We start from the raw sequence: 17,183 nt of genomic DNA on the forward strand, positions 1-17,183 counted from the left end.
ATTAAGTAGGGGGCAATTATGCCTTTCATGGAGAATTTCAGCACACATGTTTAGCATTAATTGATGCAATAAATTCCCTTTACCTGCCAAGAAGCAAAAATAGCATATTAATGACATCAGGCTTCTAAGTAAGAAAGCAAGTTGCCTTTAAGTATTTTTCTTCTCTTGCTATAATGCCAATGTTTAAACTACAAAAACTTTATTTATTTGTTTTTTTATTGTTTTTGAAACATGGCCTTATGTAGCCCAAGCTGTCTTTGAACTCTTGCTGTTCCCATGTGCTGGGATTATATAGAAGTGTGTGGCTATCCCTGGCTTTTATTTAAAAATTCTAATGTGTTGTTGTCTGTTATACTCTCTGCCCTTGAAGAGGGATCCAGCCACTCAGTCACTGGGAAAAGAGAAACTTAGATAGCTTATCCCCCCCACCTTCATGTCTGGAAAATAGCTCAGAAATTCTTTTCCCTAAATGTGGTTTTTAAAATTCTTGTATGGATTTGATTAACTCTTCCAAATAAAGGGAAATGTAAACTTGACTTAAAATTCAATTCTTAACTAGAATATTATGTGAATTTATAAAACACTTGTATTCTATTAATACGTTCTTACTGTCCTGTGATATTGAAATCTGTGGAAATCTTTCCTTTAAAATAAAGCTGCAAAATATGACCTCTTGTAATTCTAAGACTTAAAAATAAATTATTAAGCAAAATGTTATAAATGTATTAAAATCCCCAAAATGAATTTTATTGAGTTTCAAAACAGCAATCATAAGTAGCTGGGCCTTTAAGAGGACTAAGACAACTTGGAAAATGCCATTCAATATGGTTGCTAAGTTGTACACTCGGGCATCATCAGATTTGTTTCATCTACAAATTATGAAGAGGATAAACTACCCTTCCTCCATAATAATTAAGAATGATAGATGAATATGCCTTATAGGCATAGTGACACTGAAACCATCGTTTCTTAAAAATATAAAATCCACAATTTGTAATTTTTTTCCTGAGAAAGTTGGTTGATTTCTAATGCCCTTGAAATTTTAACGCTCCCAGTCTCTCTCAGAATATCTAAAGGGAGTAACATCTATTGTTAATAGGTAGTGAATTTCCTGATTTGCAAACCTGGTTTAGCAATTGGTAATATATTTTGAGCAGTAACGTTAAAACATATTCTATTAGAAAGATATGTCTCTTAATTCAAAAGATGGCAGACTGTCTTCACACTGAGAAGTCAGGCTGGGAAACTAATTTGCAATGGCTTCCATGTGGCTCATTTTACTAATCCTTAGGATAAGCAAAACACTACTCAGAAGGAAATAGCTGTTTGCAATACAGGGTGTCTGTGTGTGTGTGTGTGTGTGTGTGTGTGTGTGTGTGTGTGTGTTGTTGTTGCCAATCATAGAGTTATCTTGAAAAACTGAGCCGTTCCCACACTGTGACTACAATTTTATGGATGAGTATATATGCATAATATCCAGGACACAAGATGCTATAAATTCTATTCTGAAAAACTAATTGTCAGTGAGATTAACAATGAAAACAATCATTGTTTGTCATAGGTTAATTTCCATCCCTCCTCCACTGTCTATAATAAAGACAATTTCTCCACAAACATTCCTAAGCAAGTTAAGGTAGTCTTTTTTTCTGTTTAAAGAAGGAAAGACACTAAAATTATTACCCGAAGTATAGCAACAAATTAAAATTTTACCCCTTTATTAAATATGAGAATCCTACAAAAATTTAACTACTGTAAAATCCTACAAATACTTTTTAAAATATACTATTTCCCTCTCAGTTTACTTTTTCTGTTTGTTTTATCATAGATAAGACTCGTTTACATTTGATAATTCAACAGAAAAACTCATAGCCTTTACTGCGTGTTATCAACATTTCTGGTCTAGAGCGGAGCCATTTAATGTCCTTGTTTCATGAAAAACAAATTCTCCCATGGGTAATTATGTGTATTTCAGGTGACTGTGCTGGTTAATTTAATCTACAATGACAATAATGGTTCCCCTATACTCTGAAGTACAATTGCCTTTCTTAAACATTTATACAATGTAAAGTGTAGTTTTTTCATACACTTGAAAATGATATTTAAAATCATCTTAAGTGTTTTAGTGTAGAAAAAGACTCTTTTAAATGAGAAAACAGCAAAAAAGATATAGTTTTAATACCTTTAAATGTTTTTCCTCTGCAAAAGATCATCTTTGGGAGTTATGCATATTTTTATATGACCAGGTATGTATTTGTAGTAGATTTATTACCAGGAGAGATTACTTCAGTTGTGGACAAGTCTTGCCATTCTTGTAGGGGACAAAAGTTCAGTTCTCAGCACTCACATGTTGGCACACAACCACATGACAAGCAACTCTAGTTGAATAGGATCTGATGCTCTCTACTAGGATCCTTGGGCTCCTGAACACATATGCGTTGCAATATGCTCACACAGGCACCAACACAAACACATAAATAAAATATAAATAACTTTAAAAAGTCCGGCACCCTAAACTCAATTTCAAACTCCCAGTTTTGGAAACTGCTAAGAGGAGTCAAGAAAAGTGAGATACACTGAATTTCTTATTATGCAAGAACTAGTGTTTCATAATTACAATGGTTTGTTTATGTCTATTTACCAAGAGTGTGCAGCTAATGGTTAGTTACAGACAAAACTTTGGAATATATTGTAAGTCTGAAATGCTCTATGTCCTTGTAAATATCAGTTCTGGTGGAAAAGATAACCCTTCTATAAGTTCTTTGATGAAAAACTATGCAGTGACACATACGAAATTGGGAAAGTTATGACATAAATCCCCAGAGGAGGTGTATTACTGTTGCAAATTCAGCATCTAAAAAAGGATTTAATTATTTGTTGCATTTAATTTGACAGCCATGAATATTTTTAAGGCTTTTTTAGATTTTTAGTCACTGTTTCTAGATTTTAATACTTTAAACAAACTCAAATTCATCTATATTTGAGAAACTGAATATTGATAAATATTTCCAACAAGCATAGATGTAATGTGAACATAAGTTCTGTGTTGGATCTGCATGCATTCATGTGTTCATGTGAGTCTATTGGAAACACATGTGACCAACACGAGAGGGACATCCCAAAATAGAAGCTTCTGCAGGCCCTCTTCACAATGTAATTATACTACCAGGAAAAACCACGCTGAAGTCCTTTTGAACTCCACCTTCTCTTTCATCAGTATCTTAAATGTTTTCTGACCGTCCCCAGCAGTCAGTTTGATATTTTCCATTGACACTATAATCCCAAAATTTGATGAAAATGGCTGGAATTTTAAAATAGATGAATCTTCAGTAGACAATTACAAAGATCCAAATGTATTACATAAAATATCCTGCTTGCGCACGCGCGCGTGTGTGTGTGTGTGAGTGTGTGTATAGCTATCTCTCAAATTTTATCGTATTCATCAAAATCCATAGCATATGACTCAATAAATGTCATCCTGAAATTTAAGAATTCAAAGTTATACCTTGCTTTTAGTTTTCCCCAGATATTTAAAATGCTTTATTCATAATAAAATTGCCTTCTTTTCCAGTAAAATTCATGTTGAGACACTACAATGTCCAGAGGTTATTCTTAAATTGAAGTGTAACTGCTTTCTTCCCGCAGTTTCATTTCTACTGCTAAAATTTAGGTCCCTTATGTCCAAGAACTTCCATGAGCATTCTTATTTCTAAAAAAGAGTGTTAGAATTGATTCTATCCCATTTTCATAGCCATCGGTCAAACTCTAACTCAGTAGAGCTTCCTTCTCTATTGATTAATACAGAAGGTAAAAAATCAAGATTGTATGATATTTTGATTAAGATGTAATTAAAATGCATGAAGGTAGTCTGATATTATAAGATAAATACAATGTTTAGTTTTAGGTATTTAAAATGTTCTTTGCCGTAATTATTGCTTTTTATACCATACTTGAATATTTTTCACTTTTAATTGGTAATCTTTAAAAAGCCTTTTCTGAATTGAAAGTAAACAAGTTGTTTTGTTTCTAGAACATTTGACAAAAAAGTATATATTGAAAAAATACCATGTATACTTAAGGAGTAATATTAGACTGTTAGACACATTTTGAAAATAGGTCCAAACTGGAAAATGTATCTAAATAAGTCATATATTAGTTTCCAGTGTGCAGAAGCAGAACCCTACTGTTTTGTGATGGTTTCTACATTTGGGGTTCATTATTTACTAAACATTCACTGACAAAAACCCCACTAGTTTATATAAAAGAATTATTTGTTAGGAAATATTGCCCCAATTGAGATTTTGAGCGCTTCGTGGGTGTACATTAACATTGCCAGGGTATAACCTTTGGAATTTCTTCTGATTGGAAAAGGCAAACAGCAAGGGGAATGCTTAAAAATGCTCAGTGCTTAAACATAGTACAGTTTACACCTGTGAAAAGCTCCTTTACAAGTGCAATTTTGGCTGTTATCTCCTGGAGCTACATAATCAGGTAAACAGCAAATCTTATGTTGAGACTTTGTGTGTTTCCATTTAAAAGCATTCTCCCTGGTGTTTGTAAAGGTTTAGAAGAGGCACGTAATTACAGTTTCTTTTACAATTAAGCTCTGTACAGAAGTAAATCCAACATTCTTCTTAAGAGGAAAATTCCAGAAAAACAACAAATTTCTAGTATACTGCCTGCCTTGCCGAGAAATCTTGTATTACACACAAAAATCCATCAAAGTAACATGTAATAAATGACTTAAAAATAGCAGAAATGTAAAGGGTTGCCATTTTTATTGATGTTTTTTAAATATTTTATTTAGAAGTCTGAGAATTAGTCATAAGTAGGTATTTACATAACATAATATATATTAAATTTAACATTGATAGACAACAATTAAAATATTTTATATGGTCACTAACATGTTAGCAGTTATTAGTTGAAGCACAAAACCTCTATTAAAAAGTTCTATTATACTTAGAAAGGTATAAAAATATTAGCATGAATCCCACAGAAGCATTCAAACTAAGAAAATGTAAAAATACTAAACAAATTCAGTCTGAGGTATGTCAAAACTGACTTCTCTAAATTTATCCTCGATAGAATATCCCAATATGTACAAATAAGCCAAAAAAGCTGAGCTATAGTTCACATTTGCAAATCTTGATTTCATAACCCAGTATTATTTATGACAGAGGACTACACAGATATTTACAACACCAAAAATGACTTGTAGTCCTTTCTGTGTCATTTTCTTCTGTTTAGGCTGCTTAAGTATTATTTAGAAGCAGATTAGAAGGCCCTTCTGCTTTCTGTAACCTAAACCGAACCATGCTCTTTATTGTAATAGAAAGTGATGAAAACGATAAAGATAAGTGTGTATGAACTGTGGCTTGTGCAACTGAGGTGATGATGTGAGCAGACTAGAAAGTCATTATTCTTCAGTCAAAGCAAAATGTAATGAAAGGATGGACTGTCTTCAGTTGTACTCATTTTATAGTTATTTTTACAGGCTCTAAAGGCTGCTTGTAAGTGAAGGTTTTACAAGAAAATATGTCTGTTATTAGAGGAACCTGAAATCCTTTAGCTATTATAGCTGGATGTCTGCTTTGAAGTGATTATTTGATAATTATAAATAACTCCATATTTTCATTAAATGTAACCATTATATCACCACAAAGTAGACTGATGCACTATTAGAGATTTGAAAGGATCTGCTCCAGCAAGAGATTATATCATTTAGTTTTTACAATTTCTTTACATTGTAAATAGCAGTGCATAAGTAAGAAATGTGTGTATCTGTGAGTATTAGGTCAACTGTCAGTCTTTGTAAGTGGGAAAGCAGAGATTCTGAATCAGATATTAGGATGTCCTTGAAAAAATATTAATGTACTTATGGATTTTTAAGAGAAACTCCAGAGATTTATGTTGTGAGATTTTAATCATCCACACCATCTGACATTTGTTTTCCAATTTGATTCTAATACCTTTGTCTTTGAGCGTGTGGATGACCTCAGTGGTAGAAAACTTCCTTAGCTTGTGTGAATTGAGACCTGTCAATCCCAGCACTGCAATACAAGAGAAAAAGTCAATAAAATAAGGGTTTTATGGTAAGAAATTTAAAGCATTTCTACTACTAATAAAAGGATATGGAGCCAATTGTTGCTATAGCTAATTCTTTGTGATGTCATAAGTGAACTTGTTTGTGATTCTGAGGTTATAATCTTGGGCCTCAGGGAACCAGTACCAAGATATACCTCTGGTCATTGTGACAGATGAGAGGAAAAGATAAAGAATGGTGACTCTCAGGAATCCTCTTTCAACTGTGCAGAAACGTGGGAAATGTGCCAGTAAAATTAGTCACAGGAATGACAGGTCAGTATCCCCCTTTCCAGAATTTCCTATAACCAATTTAAGTTTATTTACTTTTGACTTATTTCTTATGAATTTAGTCAATTCTAACATGGGGATTTCCTTTAAATACCACCCTTGCATGTGTCTACCAATCTTAACACGAGTGCCAAACAAAGACTGAAGTCCAAGTGATGATGGCCTCTCCCTCTCAGGAATATAATCCCTCTGCCTCTTCATGCATCCTTATGTAAAAGCTATAAAATTACATACAGTAAATCTGTTGAAATACAAAACCATGTACTTCCAAATTTAAAACAGTGATTTCCAAATGAAAATTTTATTGTCAAACACAACTAAAACAGAATCTTAACATTGAAAAATGTTTCCAATTAAAAAATATCTTAGTTTTTTAAAGTTTATGTGGTCCACATATCTGTTAGAAGAGAATATATTAAAATTATCTATTTCCATATTGCACACCAAAATATTAGGAACTCATTTCATTAGAATATGAGATATGGTAAAAAGTGCAACTTAGATTTTTTGTAAGTAACTGGCATGAGGCTGACAACAGAGAATTGGGCACTTTAAAGGAGCCTAACAACCTCCAGGAACAATTTCCTAATTCTTCATTAAAATTCAAATTGTGAATTTAGGTTTTCTAGAAATTGAAACAATCTCTTCCTATTACAAGTTGTGTTTAAAAATTAGACTACAATAAAGATACGTCCACAGAACAATTCATATAGATAGCTCCTCCCCTTGGCATTTGAATGATGGCAACACTGGAGAGGAAATTACAGGATCTTCATATATTTCAAGAGGTAAAAGCATCAATACCCAAGCTTCTTACCTCTAGCAACAGGGGAATTAAAAGTGAGTTTCATCTGAGATTTAGTCAATGCACTGGAAAAATCACACACTGGTTTATTCTCAAATTGCCCAACTTAATCTTCTTATCTCAGTATGAGTGTGTGCTGCACACACAGTATTCACTATAAAAGTACTACTTGCATGTAACTAGAGACTTGTTATGGAATTACTAATTCAGCAGCCATTAACTTTAAAGTGTTTATGGTTCTTAGACTGTGTTGTTCTCATTTGGATACAAACAAAGGGCACCTTATAAACCTAAATTAAGAACTTTTAAAAAATGTTTTGATGTCAGCCAGTCTTCACCATTAGGTCATGTGTTGATGGTTGATTATAAACAAAATTCAGAAGTCAAATTGGAACTGTTGTTCCATGGGGTAATTTTACAAGAACACTGGCTCCATAGCTTGTTAAAAGCGCATAGTAGTTCAAAGCATATTTATATGATTGGATCAGTACAATATTATTGTAAGATAACCATGCTTGACAAAATTAAATGTTTGATAGATAGCAGGATCAAATTGTGAGTAATGTTGGTGTTTTCTTTACTCACCATAAGTTAAGTAGACTAAAAGTACAATTTCTGAGATGAAATTTTTAATTAATCTGCACACTTATTTTAATTGACTGTGGCATTATTATTCATTCTGGATTAGCTGTTCTTTGAGCAGAATCCAAATGTAAATGGGATTAGTCTGGTGTTTTCCCCTCATCATTAACATCAGGGACAATATAATGTAGTTCTTTGATTATAAAATTACTGCCCATAGAGGTATTTACTAAGAAGAGGCAATGTCACAATTGTTCTTTGTTTCTTACATTGTTTATTTATTTATTTTTGTTTCTGCTGGTTATAAATACTGAAATTAAGCCAAGTATTCATTCATCTTAGCAACTGATATAACACACATTGTCCAGTGCTAATTCAACTATCACATACATAATGACACCTTGATCTGTTTAGACCCCTAGAGACACTGGGGACAATGAGCTAATAAGTACTGTATTGGTCGGTTTTCTGTGTCAATTTGAGGCCAGCTAGAGTCATCAGGGAGGAAGAAGCCTCAGGTGAGGTAATCCCTTCCTTAGATCCAGCTGAAAGGCATTTTCTCAGTTAGCGATCAATGGGGGAGGGCCCACAAGGAGAAGCAAGCCAGTAAGCAACTCCCTATCAGCTCCTGCCTCCAGGTTCCTGCCCAGCTTGAATTCCAGTTCTGAGTTCCTACAATGATGGACTGTGGTCTGCAAGTATAAACCAAATAAACCCTTTCCTTCCCAACTTGCTTTTTGATTATGGTGTTTTGTAGCAACAGTAGAAATCCTAACTAAAACAGAAGCTGGTACCAGCATAGTGGGATATTGCTGTGACAGGCCTGACCATTTTTTTGGTAGGATTGTAGAAGGATGTTGGAACTTTAGGTTAGAAGAGCAACTGAGTGCTAAGAATTCTGTGGGATGTTCTGTGGGAACTTGGAATATAAGACTGTGGAGAGCAGTGCAGAGGATGGAGGTCTGGCTTGTGAGATTTGAGAGAGAAGTTTAAAGACTAATGGGGTCATTTGTTGTTTTGATTTGAAATACTGTGAAAACCTAGCTTAAACAAATACTTTAAGAAAGTGTTTCCTATGCAAATCTTACCTAAAATTCAGAAATCAACTGATGACTGCCAGCTGTAGCCAACCATCCGTGTACTTTTATCAGAAAGAATTTTGGTAATACATTTAAATTTACATTTTCCAAATTCTTAAGTATAATTAGAAGACTAAATAATCAGTAAACTTTTTGTTATTTTCATTGGTTTTTGAGAGAATGTAGTTAAATATATGGTTAATTTTTAAACCATTATTTTAGGAAGTGATTTATTCATCAAAATTATAATCCATGCAGTTACCGTATTTTTTGGGTGTAAAGATAACTACTTCCAATTAGAATCAAGTTAACATTAATTCATTATCTTTTAAAATTATTTAATTTTGTGAGATTATAAGATGATTACATCATTTTCTCCCCCACTTTCCTCCTTCCAAAGATTCTTCTATGACCTTCCTTTTGATCTTTCTAATTCATGTCCTCCTGAACTTTTCTTACCAGTATTAGCATATCTATTGATGTTGTCCTTGTTCAGTTCACATTAAGGCAGTCGTGTTAGTGAGATATTAGTGTAGCTCCTGACAGGCATAGGAGGCACATTCCCACAGCAAACTCCCTCTGGCTCTAAGAATCTTCCCAATCATTCCAACAATTATCTTTGAACCTTAGCTGTAAGAGATGTAGTATAGATGTAGAAACTGGGACTGAGCTTCTCAACTCTGTATTTTGACTGGTTGTGGTTTTCTGTAATGATATCCATTGTTTTTTTCAAAGTAGTTTCTTTGGTGACACGTGAGGACAACACATGTCTGTAGCCATAAGGACAAAATTTAGAATGTAGATATGGATTATGCTAGTGTGGTGACATGGTGCCAATCGATTCCCCTCCATGACCTATGGTCTCACTAGCCCTGGGTGTTGCCTACTTGTCCAGTATCAGGTATGAATTTTCTTTCATCGAGCTAAGTGCAATTATAGAGCTAGGTTGTTATCACCAAGGTATGCATGCCACTACTGCACACTTAGGGTTATTGTGACATGCTTCATCATTGTGATTTATAGGATCACAGCTGGGTGGAACTGTTGCTTTCTTACCTCCTTTGGAGGATCATATGTATCCATTTGCTACCATAAAAAGCAGTCCTCAGAGAAGAGGCTTTCAGGTCAGGTAAAACACAGGGGCACCTGGGACATGTTTCTTAAGTGTATGGTATCTTTAGCCATAGGGATTACCTTTTATCTCTGAGGGACAATGAACAATACTAATAACCTATAATGGGAGTCTCTTGGACAGCTTTGGTCATCAACTCAATAGAGAGCTTCACACTCGTGTTGCTGGAGTTTTTGTTAGGTGGTCTGTGGTTCATTGTGGGGGGGGGGAACATTGTTATCCCGACTGGGAAAATTACTTTTTAACTATACATGCATATCTACAAACCAACTTACATATACTAGAGACATTTTTAGTTAGATATTAGTATAATATGATGTTTTTAGAACCCTAAATATTTTTTAATTATTAAATTTTTATAAAGATAGCCAGGTGGTGGTGGCGAACGCCTTTAATCCCAGCACTTGGGAGGCAGAGGCAGGCAGATCTCTGTGAATTTGAGGCCGGGCTGGACCGACAGCCTTCAAAACAATACAGAGAAACCCTGTCTCATAAAACCAAAAAAAAAAAAAAAAAAGAAATAGACTGAATGTTTCTTTACTTACAAAGGAGAGAATTTAATGTGTTTATTATTTAACAGTCCAAGCAAGACGACTTTTTAAAATTTTTAGTCATGTTATTATTTTATTTATTATTATTTAAAACTCTATCACATATATTTTCCTCCTTAATATATTACATTGTTTTTGTTTCATTTGTAACTAATTAATTGAGATTTTAAAAAAATGTACTAATTTTCTCAGATCCACAAATCTGTGCAGTGTACAATGTGGGGATTAACACTATGTTTTAACATGGGCACATTTGAGGTTTTCAAAATGCAATTATTATTTTTATTGTTTGCCTGCTCTGGTCAACATTAATAATAGATGTCTGGTTTATGTAAACTTCCTTTACATCTTCCATTAGTCAATCATGAGGTTGTTTTCTAATATAGAAGGAGGAGGTAAAACACATCGTCTAAGTGAGTTTTATTGTTGATTAAATTTGAAGTACCATAACAATACAATAATTTCTGACCTGTAACAAGTCAAAAATCTTGGTGTTGACAAATATGAATTTTATTTATATCTAATAAAACGTAGCTACATGTGATTTACTTTTACTCTATACATGTGACTTAGGAGTCAGACTAGTCAATATCAATGTTAAGAAAGAAATAACTTGTACCTTTTAGTAGAATGCTTTTCTTTATACAAAATCTTTCTTTATACATAATCAAGGTTTACAAATGATATTCTAAAACATTGACTTCTTTGCTTCAGTTACTCCTCAGATCCATAGTGAATCACTTTGTTTATTATATGTGCTAATAATATAAACATTGCAAGTATAATTTGTATAATATAGCAGTAAGCAGATGACACAAACAATAAGGAATATTAATTATATTATTACATTATTTAAGACAACTCATAGGGGAATCATATGCTAACTCAATTAGTTGTCTTTGCAGTTATTTTATGTTAGAATTAATTTCTTACCTATTTTGCATTTTTATTTCCCCTTTAGGAATATCATTCTGTCAGGCATATAAATATTTGATTGTTAATCTGTCCTAAATGTAAAAATTTAAAAGTCCATAACAACTTTTGATCTAATTTCTCTACAGGTATTTGTAGCTTGCTTGTTGTTCTTATCAGGCATTTATAATGAATAAACAATAAGTGTTTACTAGGGAATACTCAAAACAGGCATTGTTAAAATAAACAAATATTCATGGAGCTTACATTCTTTGTTTTATTTTTTTTCTTGTAGTTAATCTACTAGATTCAAAAACAATTCAAGGGGAGCTGGGCTGGATCTCCTACCCATCGCATGGGGTGAGTTCAGTAGATCATTGAAATGATTGTGATGATTTTGCCTCTCTCAGAGATAATAAGGGATGTTCAATGCATTCTCTGAAGAAATCTCTGTACTTTTTAGGAAAGATTATATTGGTGAGTGAGTCCTCTCTTGGACCAGCACAATTTAATGTTCATACCTTGTGCAGTGACAGAAGTTTTAAGAGTGCTTTTCTGCTGGATTCAGAGTTGCTGCACAGGGATGATTAAATACTTCAATTATTATTGGAATTTTATAAATAATCTAAGTATAAATATTTAGTAGCTTTTGTGATAGAATAAAGATAAGTTATTTGACAAGATAGAATTTTCATATAATAATCCTAGTGTATATTTGGTAATGGTAATTTCCCAAGTTATAGCCTTAAAAATTAACCACGGTGACATGTTCATGTACAACAGAAATAAATATTCAACTGTGAAAGCATATGTTGCAATCATTTAATTTGAATATCTTTCACTTCTTTAAAAACTTGATTTTATTTAGATGCTAAGACCTTAACTTTTTAACTTTGTATATAAATTTAGACATTGCCAATTCAGGCACTGTTAGCTAAGATGTGTGGCATTTTGGTATTCCACATGTTTATAATGAGTCTTTTAGTTAAGAAAATTATATTTATTTATTTGGGGAAAAAGGATGATATGTTTAGAAAATTTTCATACCTCTCAACACTGAAAAAACTATCCAAACCTACTTTCTTTGTGAGCATAGTTTGAAGAAAATACAGTTTGATGTGTTTCTCATAGAAATAAGTGTAAGTGGTCTCTTCCTTTCTGTGGTTGTATTCTGTCCATAGTGATTTTAATTACTATAATTTACTGTTGGTGTCCATCTTTTGATGGGATACCTAAACATACTGACTTACTTTCACAGTGCTATCAACTATTCCTTCATGAGGGGATGTTTTCTGTCAAGGATACTTCATCCATCTGTCCTCTTTGCATCTGCTTTTCCTTCTGGCACACCTTGACGTTGACAAAATGCCAAAACCCATCATCAGATTTTCCATGTTGCTTTGGAAGGGAGAGAATGAAATAAGACAGGATTTGGCTTTCCTGTAAGTGTAAGGGAATTAAACAATTGGAATAAAACATAGCTTTAGCTGTCAGAAAAGTAAAACTCAAGACTGAGTTGGATAACTCTTATAATACTACTTAGCCGAAAGTGATACCCAATTTTGCTTTTATATCTTTGAGCTTTTCATTATTTCATTGATGGCATAATGTGAAAACCTACTGCTTAAATATAGAAGAAACATGAATTCCATACTGACAGTTTTACTATCACAAGCATACACACATGTAGCTATTTTGTTAACCACAGGAAATGAATTTGTGTACCAAAACAACACTCTACCATATGTTTTCTTTTTAAAACAGCATGAAGATAATACATTTCCACATATTAAGAATTAGGGTAAATAGAGTCTTTTCTATTTTTATTATATAATTTAACAGTTTCCTGTTGTTAATCTCAAAGACTTTACGATAAAATAAGTTAGGCATATCTATATGCAGACATAGATTGGGTTGAGTATATAAAATCCTATAATACAAGTGTGGTCAACATCAGCATCCAAAGATAAGTGAAAATGGCAGTTATCAGTGTTGCCTTAGATTCCATGAATCAGAATCAGAATCTCACTATGATTTGTCAAGCACACACTTGGACCAGAGCCTCTGGCCCAGTTTCCTTCTTCTTGTCCTAGCTGTCCCATGTTTTTCTTAGTGTACAGTTTTCAGTTTCTTCTTTTTTTTTAATGTGGGGGGAGACAGCTTCCCTCAGATCTTTTCTTTCTATCCCTTTCTTCCCTCTGTTGACCCACTTTCAGATGTTTAAAGATGCATTTCAACTGCTTGAACTTCATGACATAATTTTCAGGCAAAAAAAAGAAGATAGAAAATTTTCTGTTGTTGCAGCTTGTGTGTTTGTCTAACTGTGTGTGTGTTTGTCTGTGTGTATATGTGTATGCAGTTTGGAATATATATGCATACAAGTGCATACATTAAGTTTGTGTGTATATGTGTATGCAGTGTGGAATGTATATGTGTGTATGCTTGTGTGCCTTTGTGTGTGTGTGTGTGTGTGTGTGTGTGTGTGTGTGCTCGTGTGTATATTTAGGTCAGAATTCAATGTCAAGAGTCTTACTTTATTCCGGTCTACCTTATTTTTGAGACAGGACCTCTCATTGGACCTAAATCTCAGTTTTATTTATGATTTATGATTTAAATTAGAAACAATCTTGTTTTACATGTCAATCCCAGTTACCCTGCCCTCCCCTACTCCCCTGGTGCCCCACCAATCCCCTATCCCATCCCCCTTTCTGATCCTTAGGGAGGGTGAGGCCTTCCATGGGGGATCTTCAAAGTCTGTCATATCATTTGGAGCAAGCCTAGGCCATTCCTGTGTGCCTAGACTGGCAGAGTATCTCTCTATGTTGAATGGGCTCCCAAAGTCCATTCCTACACTAGGGATAAATACTCATCCACTACCAGAGACCCCATAGACTGCCCAATCTTCCTGACTGATACCCATGTTCAGGGGGTCTGGGTCAGTCCTATGCTGGTTTCCCAGCTATCAGTCTGGGGACCATGAGCTCCCCCTTGCTCAGGTTAGCTGTTTCTGTGAGTTTCTCTAGCCTGGCTTTGACCCTTTTGCTCATCATTCCTCCCTCTCTACAACTAGATTCTAGGAGTGCTGCTCAGGTTTTTAGCTGTGGGTGTCTGCTTCTGCTTCCATCAGCTACAGGATGAAGGCTGTAGGAAGGCATATAAGGTAGTCATCAATCTCATTGTTGGGGAGGGCATTTATGGTAGCCTCTGCACTATTGCTTAGATTCTTAGTTGGAGTTGTCCTTGTAGATCTCTGCACATGTCCCTAGAGCCAGATTTCTCTTTAGACCTATAATGGCTCCCTCTATTATGGTACCTCTTTTCTTTTTTTCCTAACTATTTTTTATTACTTTAATTTTAAATAGCTTGCTCCACATGTCAATCCCAGTTCCCTCTCCCTCCTTTCCTCCCACACTCCCCTGCCACCCCCCCTCAGCCTCCCACCCTATCCCCACTTCCTTCCACATAGGGGATATCCAGAGTCTGTCATTTTGCTCAGGGCAGGGTCCAGGCACTCGCCTAAGAGTCCAGGCTGAGAGAGCATCCCCGTTTGTGTTATGGACACATGAAGTCCGTTTATATGTCAGGGATAAACACTGATCTACTGCCCAGGCCTCCTCACTGACTCTCACACTCAGGGGGTCTGGATCAGTCCCATGTTGGCCTCGCAGCTGTCAGTCTGGGGTCCAAGAGTTCCCCCTTGTTCAGATTAGCTGTGTCTGCTGGTTTCTCCTGTACATTCTTTGCCAATTTGCTCATCGCTCCCCTCTCTCTGTCACTGGGTTCCATGGGTTCAGTTCAGTGTTTAACTGTGGGTGTTTGCCTCTGCTTCCATCAGTCACTGGATGAAGGTACCTCTTTTCTTGCTGTCCTGTATTTTCCCCCTGACTTCATCTTCCTATTCCCTCATATCCTCCTCTCCCCTCCTTTTCTCCCCTTCTCTTTCTCTTAATTTCCTCTCCACTACCCCCATGCTCCCAATTTTCTCAGGAGATGTTGCCCCTTTACCTTTCTCTGGGGGAGCCATGTATGTCTCTCTAGGGTCCTCCTTGCTTCCTAGCTTTTCTGGCAATGTTGATTGTAGGCTGGCAATACTTTGCTCTATCTAATATCCATATATGAGTGAGTAATGAAAGTACAAGAAGCTTATAGAACACCAAATAAAGTGGACCACAAAAAAGTCCCCTTGCCATATAATAATCAAAACACCAAACATAAAGAATAAAGAAAGAATATTAAAAGCAGCAAAGGGAAAAGGCCAAGTAGCATAAAAAGCCAAACCTATCAGAATTATACCTGACTTCTCCATGGAAACTCTGAAAGCCAGAAGTCCTTGATAGATGTTCTACAAACTCTAAGAGATCATAGATGTCAGCCCAGATTACTATGCCCAGCAAAGCTTTCAATCATTATAGATGGAGAAAACAAGATATTCCATGACAAAACTAGATTGAAACAATAAATATGTATTAATCCAGTCCTACAGAATATTTTGGAAGGAAAATTCCAAGTCAAGGAAGTTAACTACACTCTCAAAAACACAGACAATAGATAATCCCACTTTACCAACAGCCAAAAGAATAAAGTGAGTCAAATCGACATACAGTACTACCACCACCAACAAATCCAAAACATATAAGAATTAACAATCAATGGTCATTGATGTCCTTCAATATTAATGGTCTTCACTGACCCATAAAAAGATACAAGCTAACAGCATTGATTAGAAGACAGCATCCATCCTTCTGTTGCATACAAGAAACACATCTCAACATCAAAGACAGATGTTATAAGAGTAAATTAGTTAAAATAAGACTTTTGAGTTTTTCAAATTCAGTTATTAAATGTTATATTTTATAGACAAGCTTTCCATAACTTTAATAATTGTTTTCTTAATAACCAATTACAGACACAAAATGATTTCATCTTTCTTATATTGAAGAGGAGGGGAAAAATTAGGTAACACAAGTAAATTGATCCAGGCATAAACTAAATACCAATAATGTCAACTCTAGAAGATGAAGAAGACAATTGTGAGCTCAAGATCAGAGAAGCCTAGATACTGAGTTGTAGACTTATGCAAGCTATATAGTAAGATCTTGTCTTAAAACAATAATAGAAGAAAATATTAAAACTGAGATACTTCTTTCTCATAGAGTTCTAGGAAGTCTTTAATTTCTTTTTTCTTCCTTGACCCAGGAATCATGTAATTGTGCATTGTTCAATTTCCATGAGTTTGTGGTTTTTCTGAAATTTGTGTTGTTGTTGAATTCTAACTTTAAAGCATGGTGGTCTTATGAGATACAGCGGCTTATTCCAAATTTTGTATCTATTGAGGTTTTCTATATTGCCAAGTATACAGTTAATTTTTGAGAAGGTTCCATGTGTTACTGAGAAGAAGATATAGTACTTTCTTTTGAAGGTTACAGTTATATTTTTGCTAACTAAAGCAATTCAATGATAAAGTACTAATGGTAAAATATCACACTGGGAGGTAGTGGCACAAGTCTTTATTTTCAGCACTTGGGAGTCAGAGGCAAATGGATCTCTTTGAAATCAAGGACAGCCTGGTCTACAGAGTGAGTTCCAGGATAGTCAAGTATACACAGTGTAAACCTGTCCTGAAAAACTAAAAAAAAAAAAAGGAAAGAGTAAATTAAATTTATACTTTATTGATTTAGAGTGGTTGTCCTCAAGCTATGGGTCTTAAATGCTTTGGCAGTTGAATTACTCTTTCAGATACCCTACATGTC

At 34.6% G+C, this 17,183-nt stretch overlaps 1 protein-coding gene across 3 annotated transcripts in view; it reads left to right on the forward strand.

Moving 5' to 3' along the window:
• Epha3 (EPH receptor A3) overlaps nt 1-17,183 on the forward strand; it is a 302,047-nt gene that overhangs the window by 8,375 nt on the left and 276,489 nt on the right. For 2 of the 3 annotated variants that reach the window (XM_005076760.4, XM_005076761.4), the window contains exon 2: nt 11,729-11,793. In XM_005076760.4, coding sequence (XP_005076817.1) covers nt 11,729-11,793 — 65 coding nt within the window. Of the gene's footprint in view, nt 1-6,222; nt 6,358-11,728; nt 11,794-17,183 lie in introns of those variants that run through there. The other variant, XM_040750606.1, reaches the window with a different exon arrangement.

This window comes from Mesocricetus auratus, unplaced genomic scaffold (assembly GCF_017639785.1).
Source record: "Mesocricetus auratus isolate SY011 unplaced genomic scaffold, BCM_Maur_2.0 Super-Scaffold_100008, whole genome shotgun sequence".
Lineage (NCBI taxonomy): Eukaryota > Metazoa > Chordata > Mammalia > Rodentia > Cricetidae > Mesocricetus > Mesocricetus auratus.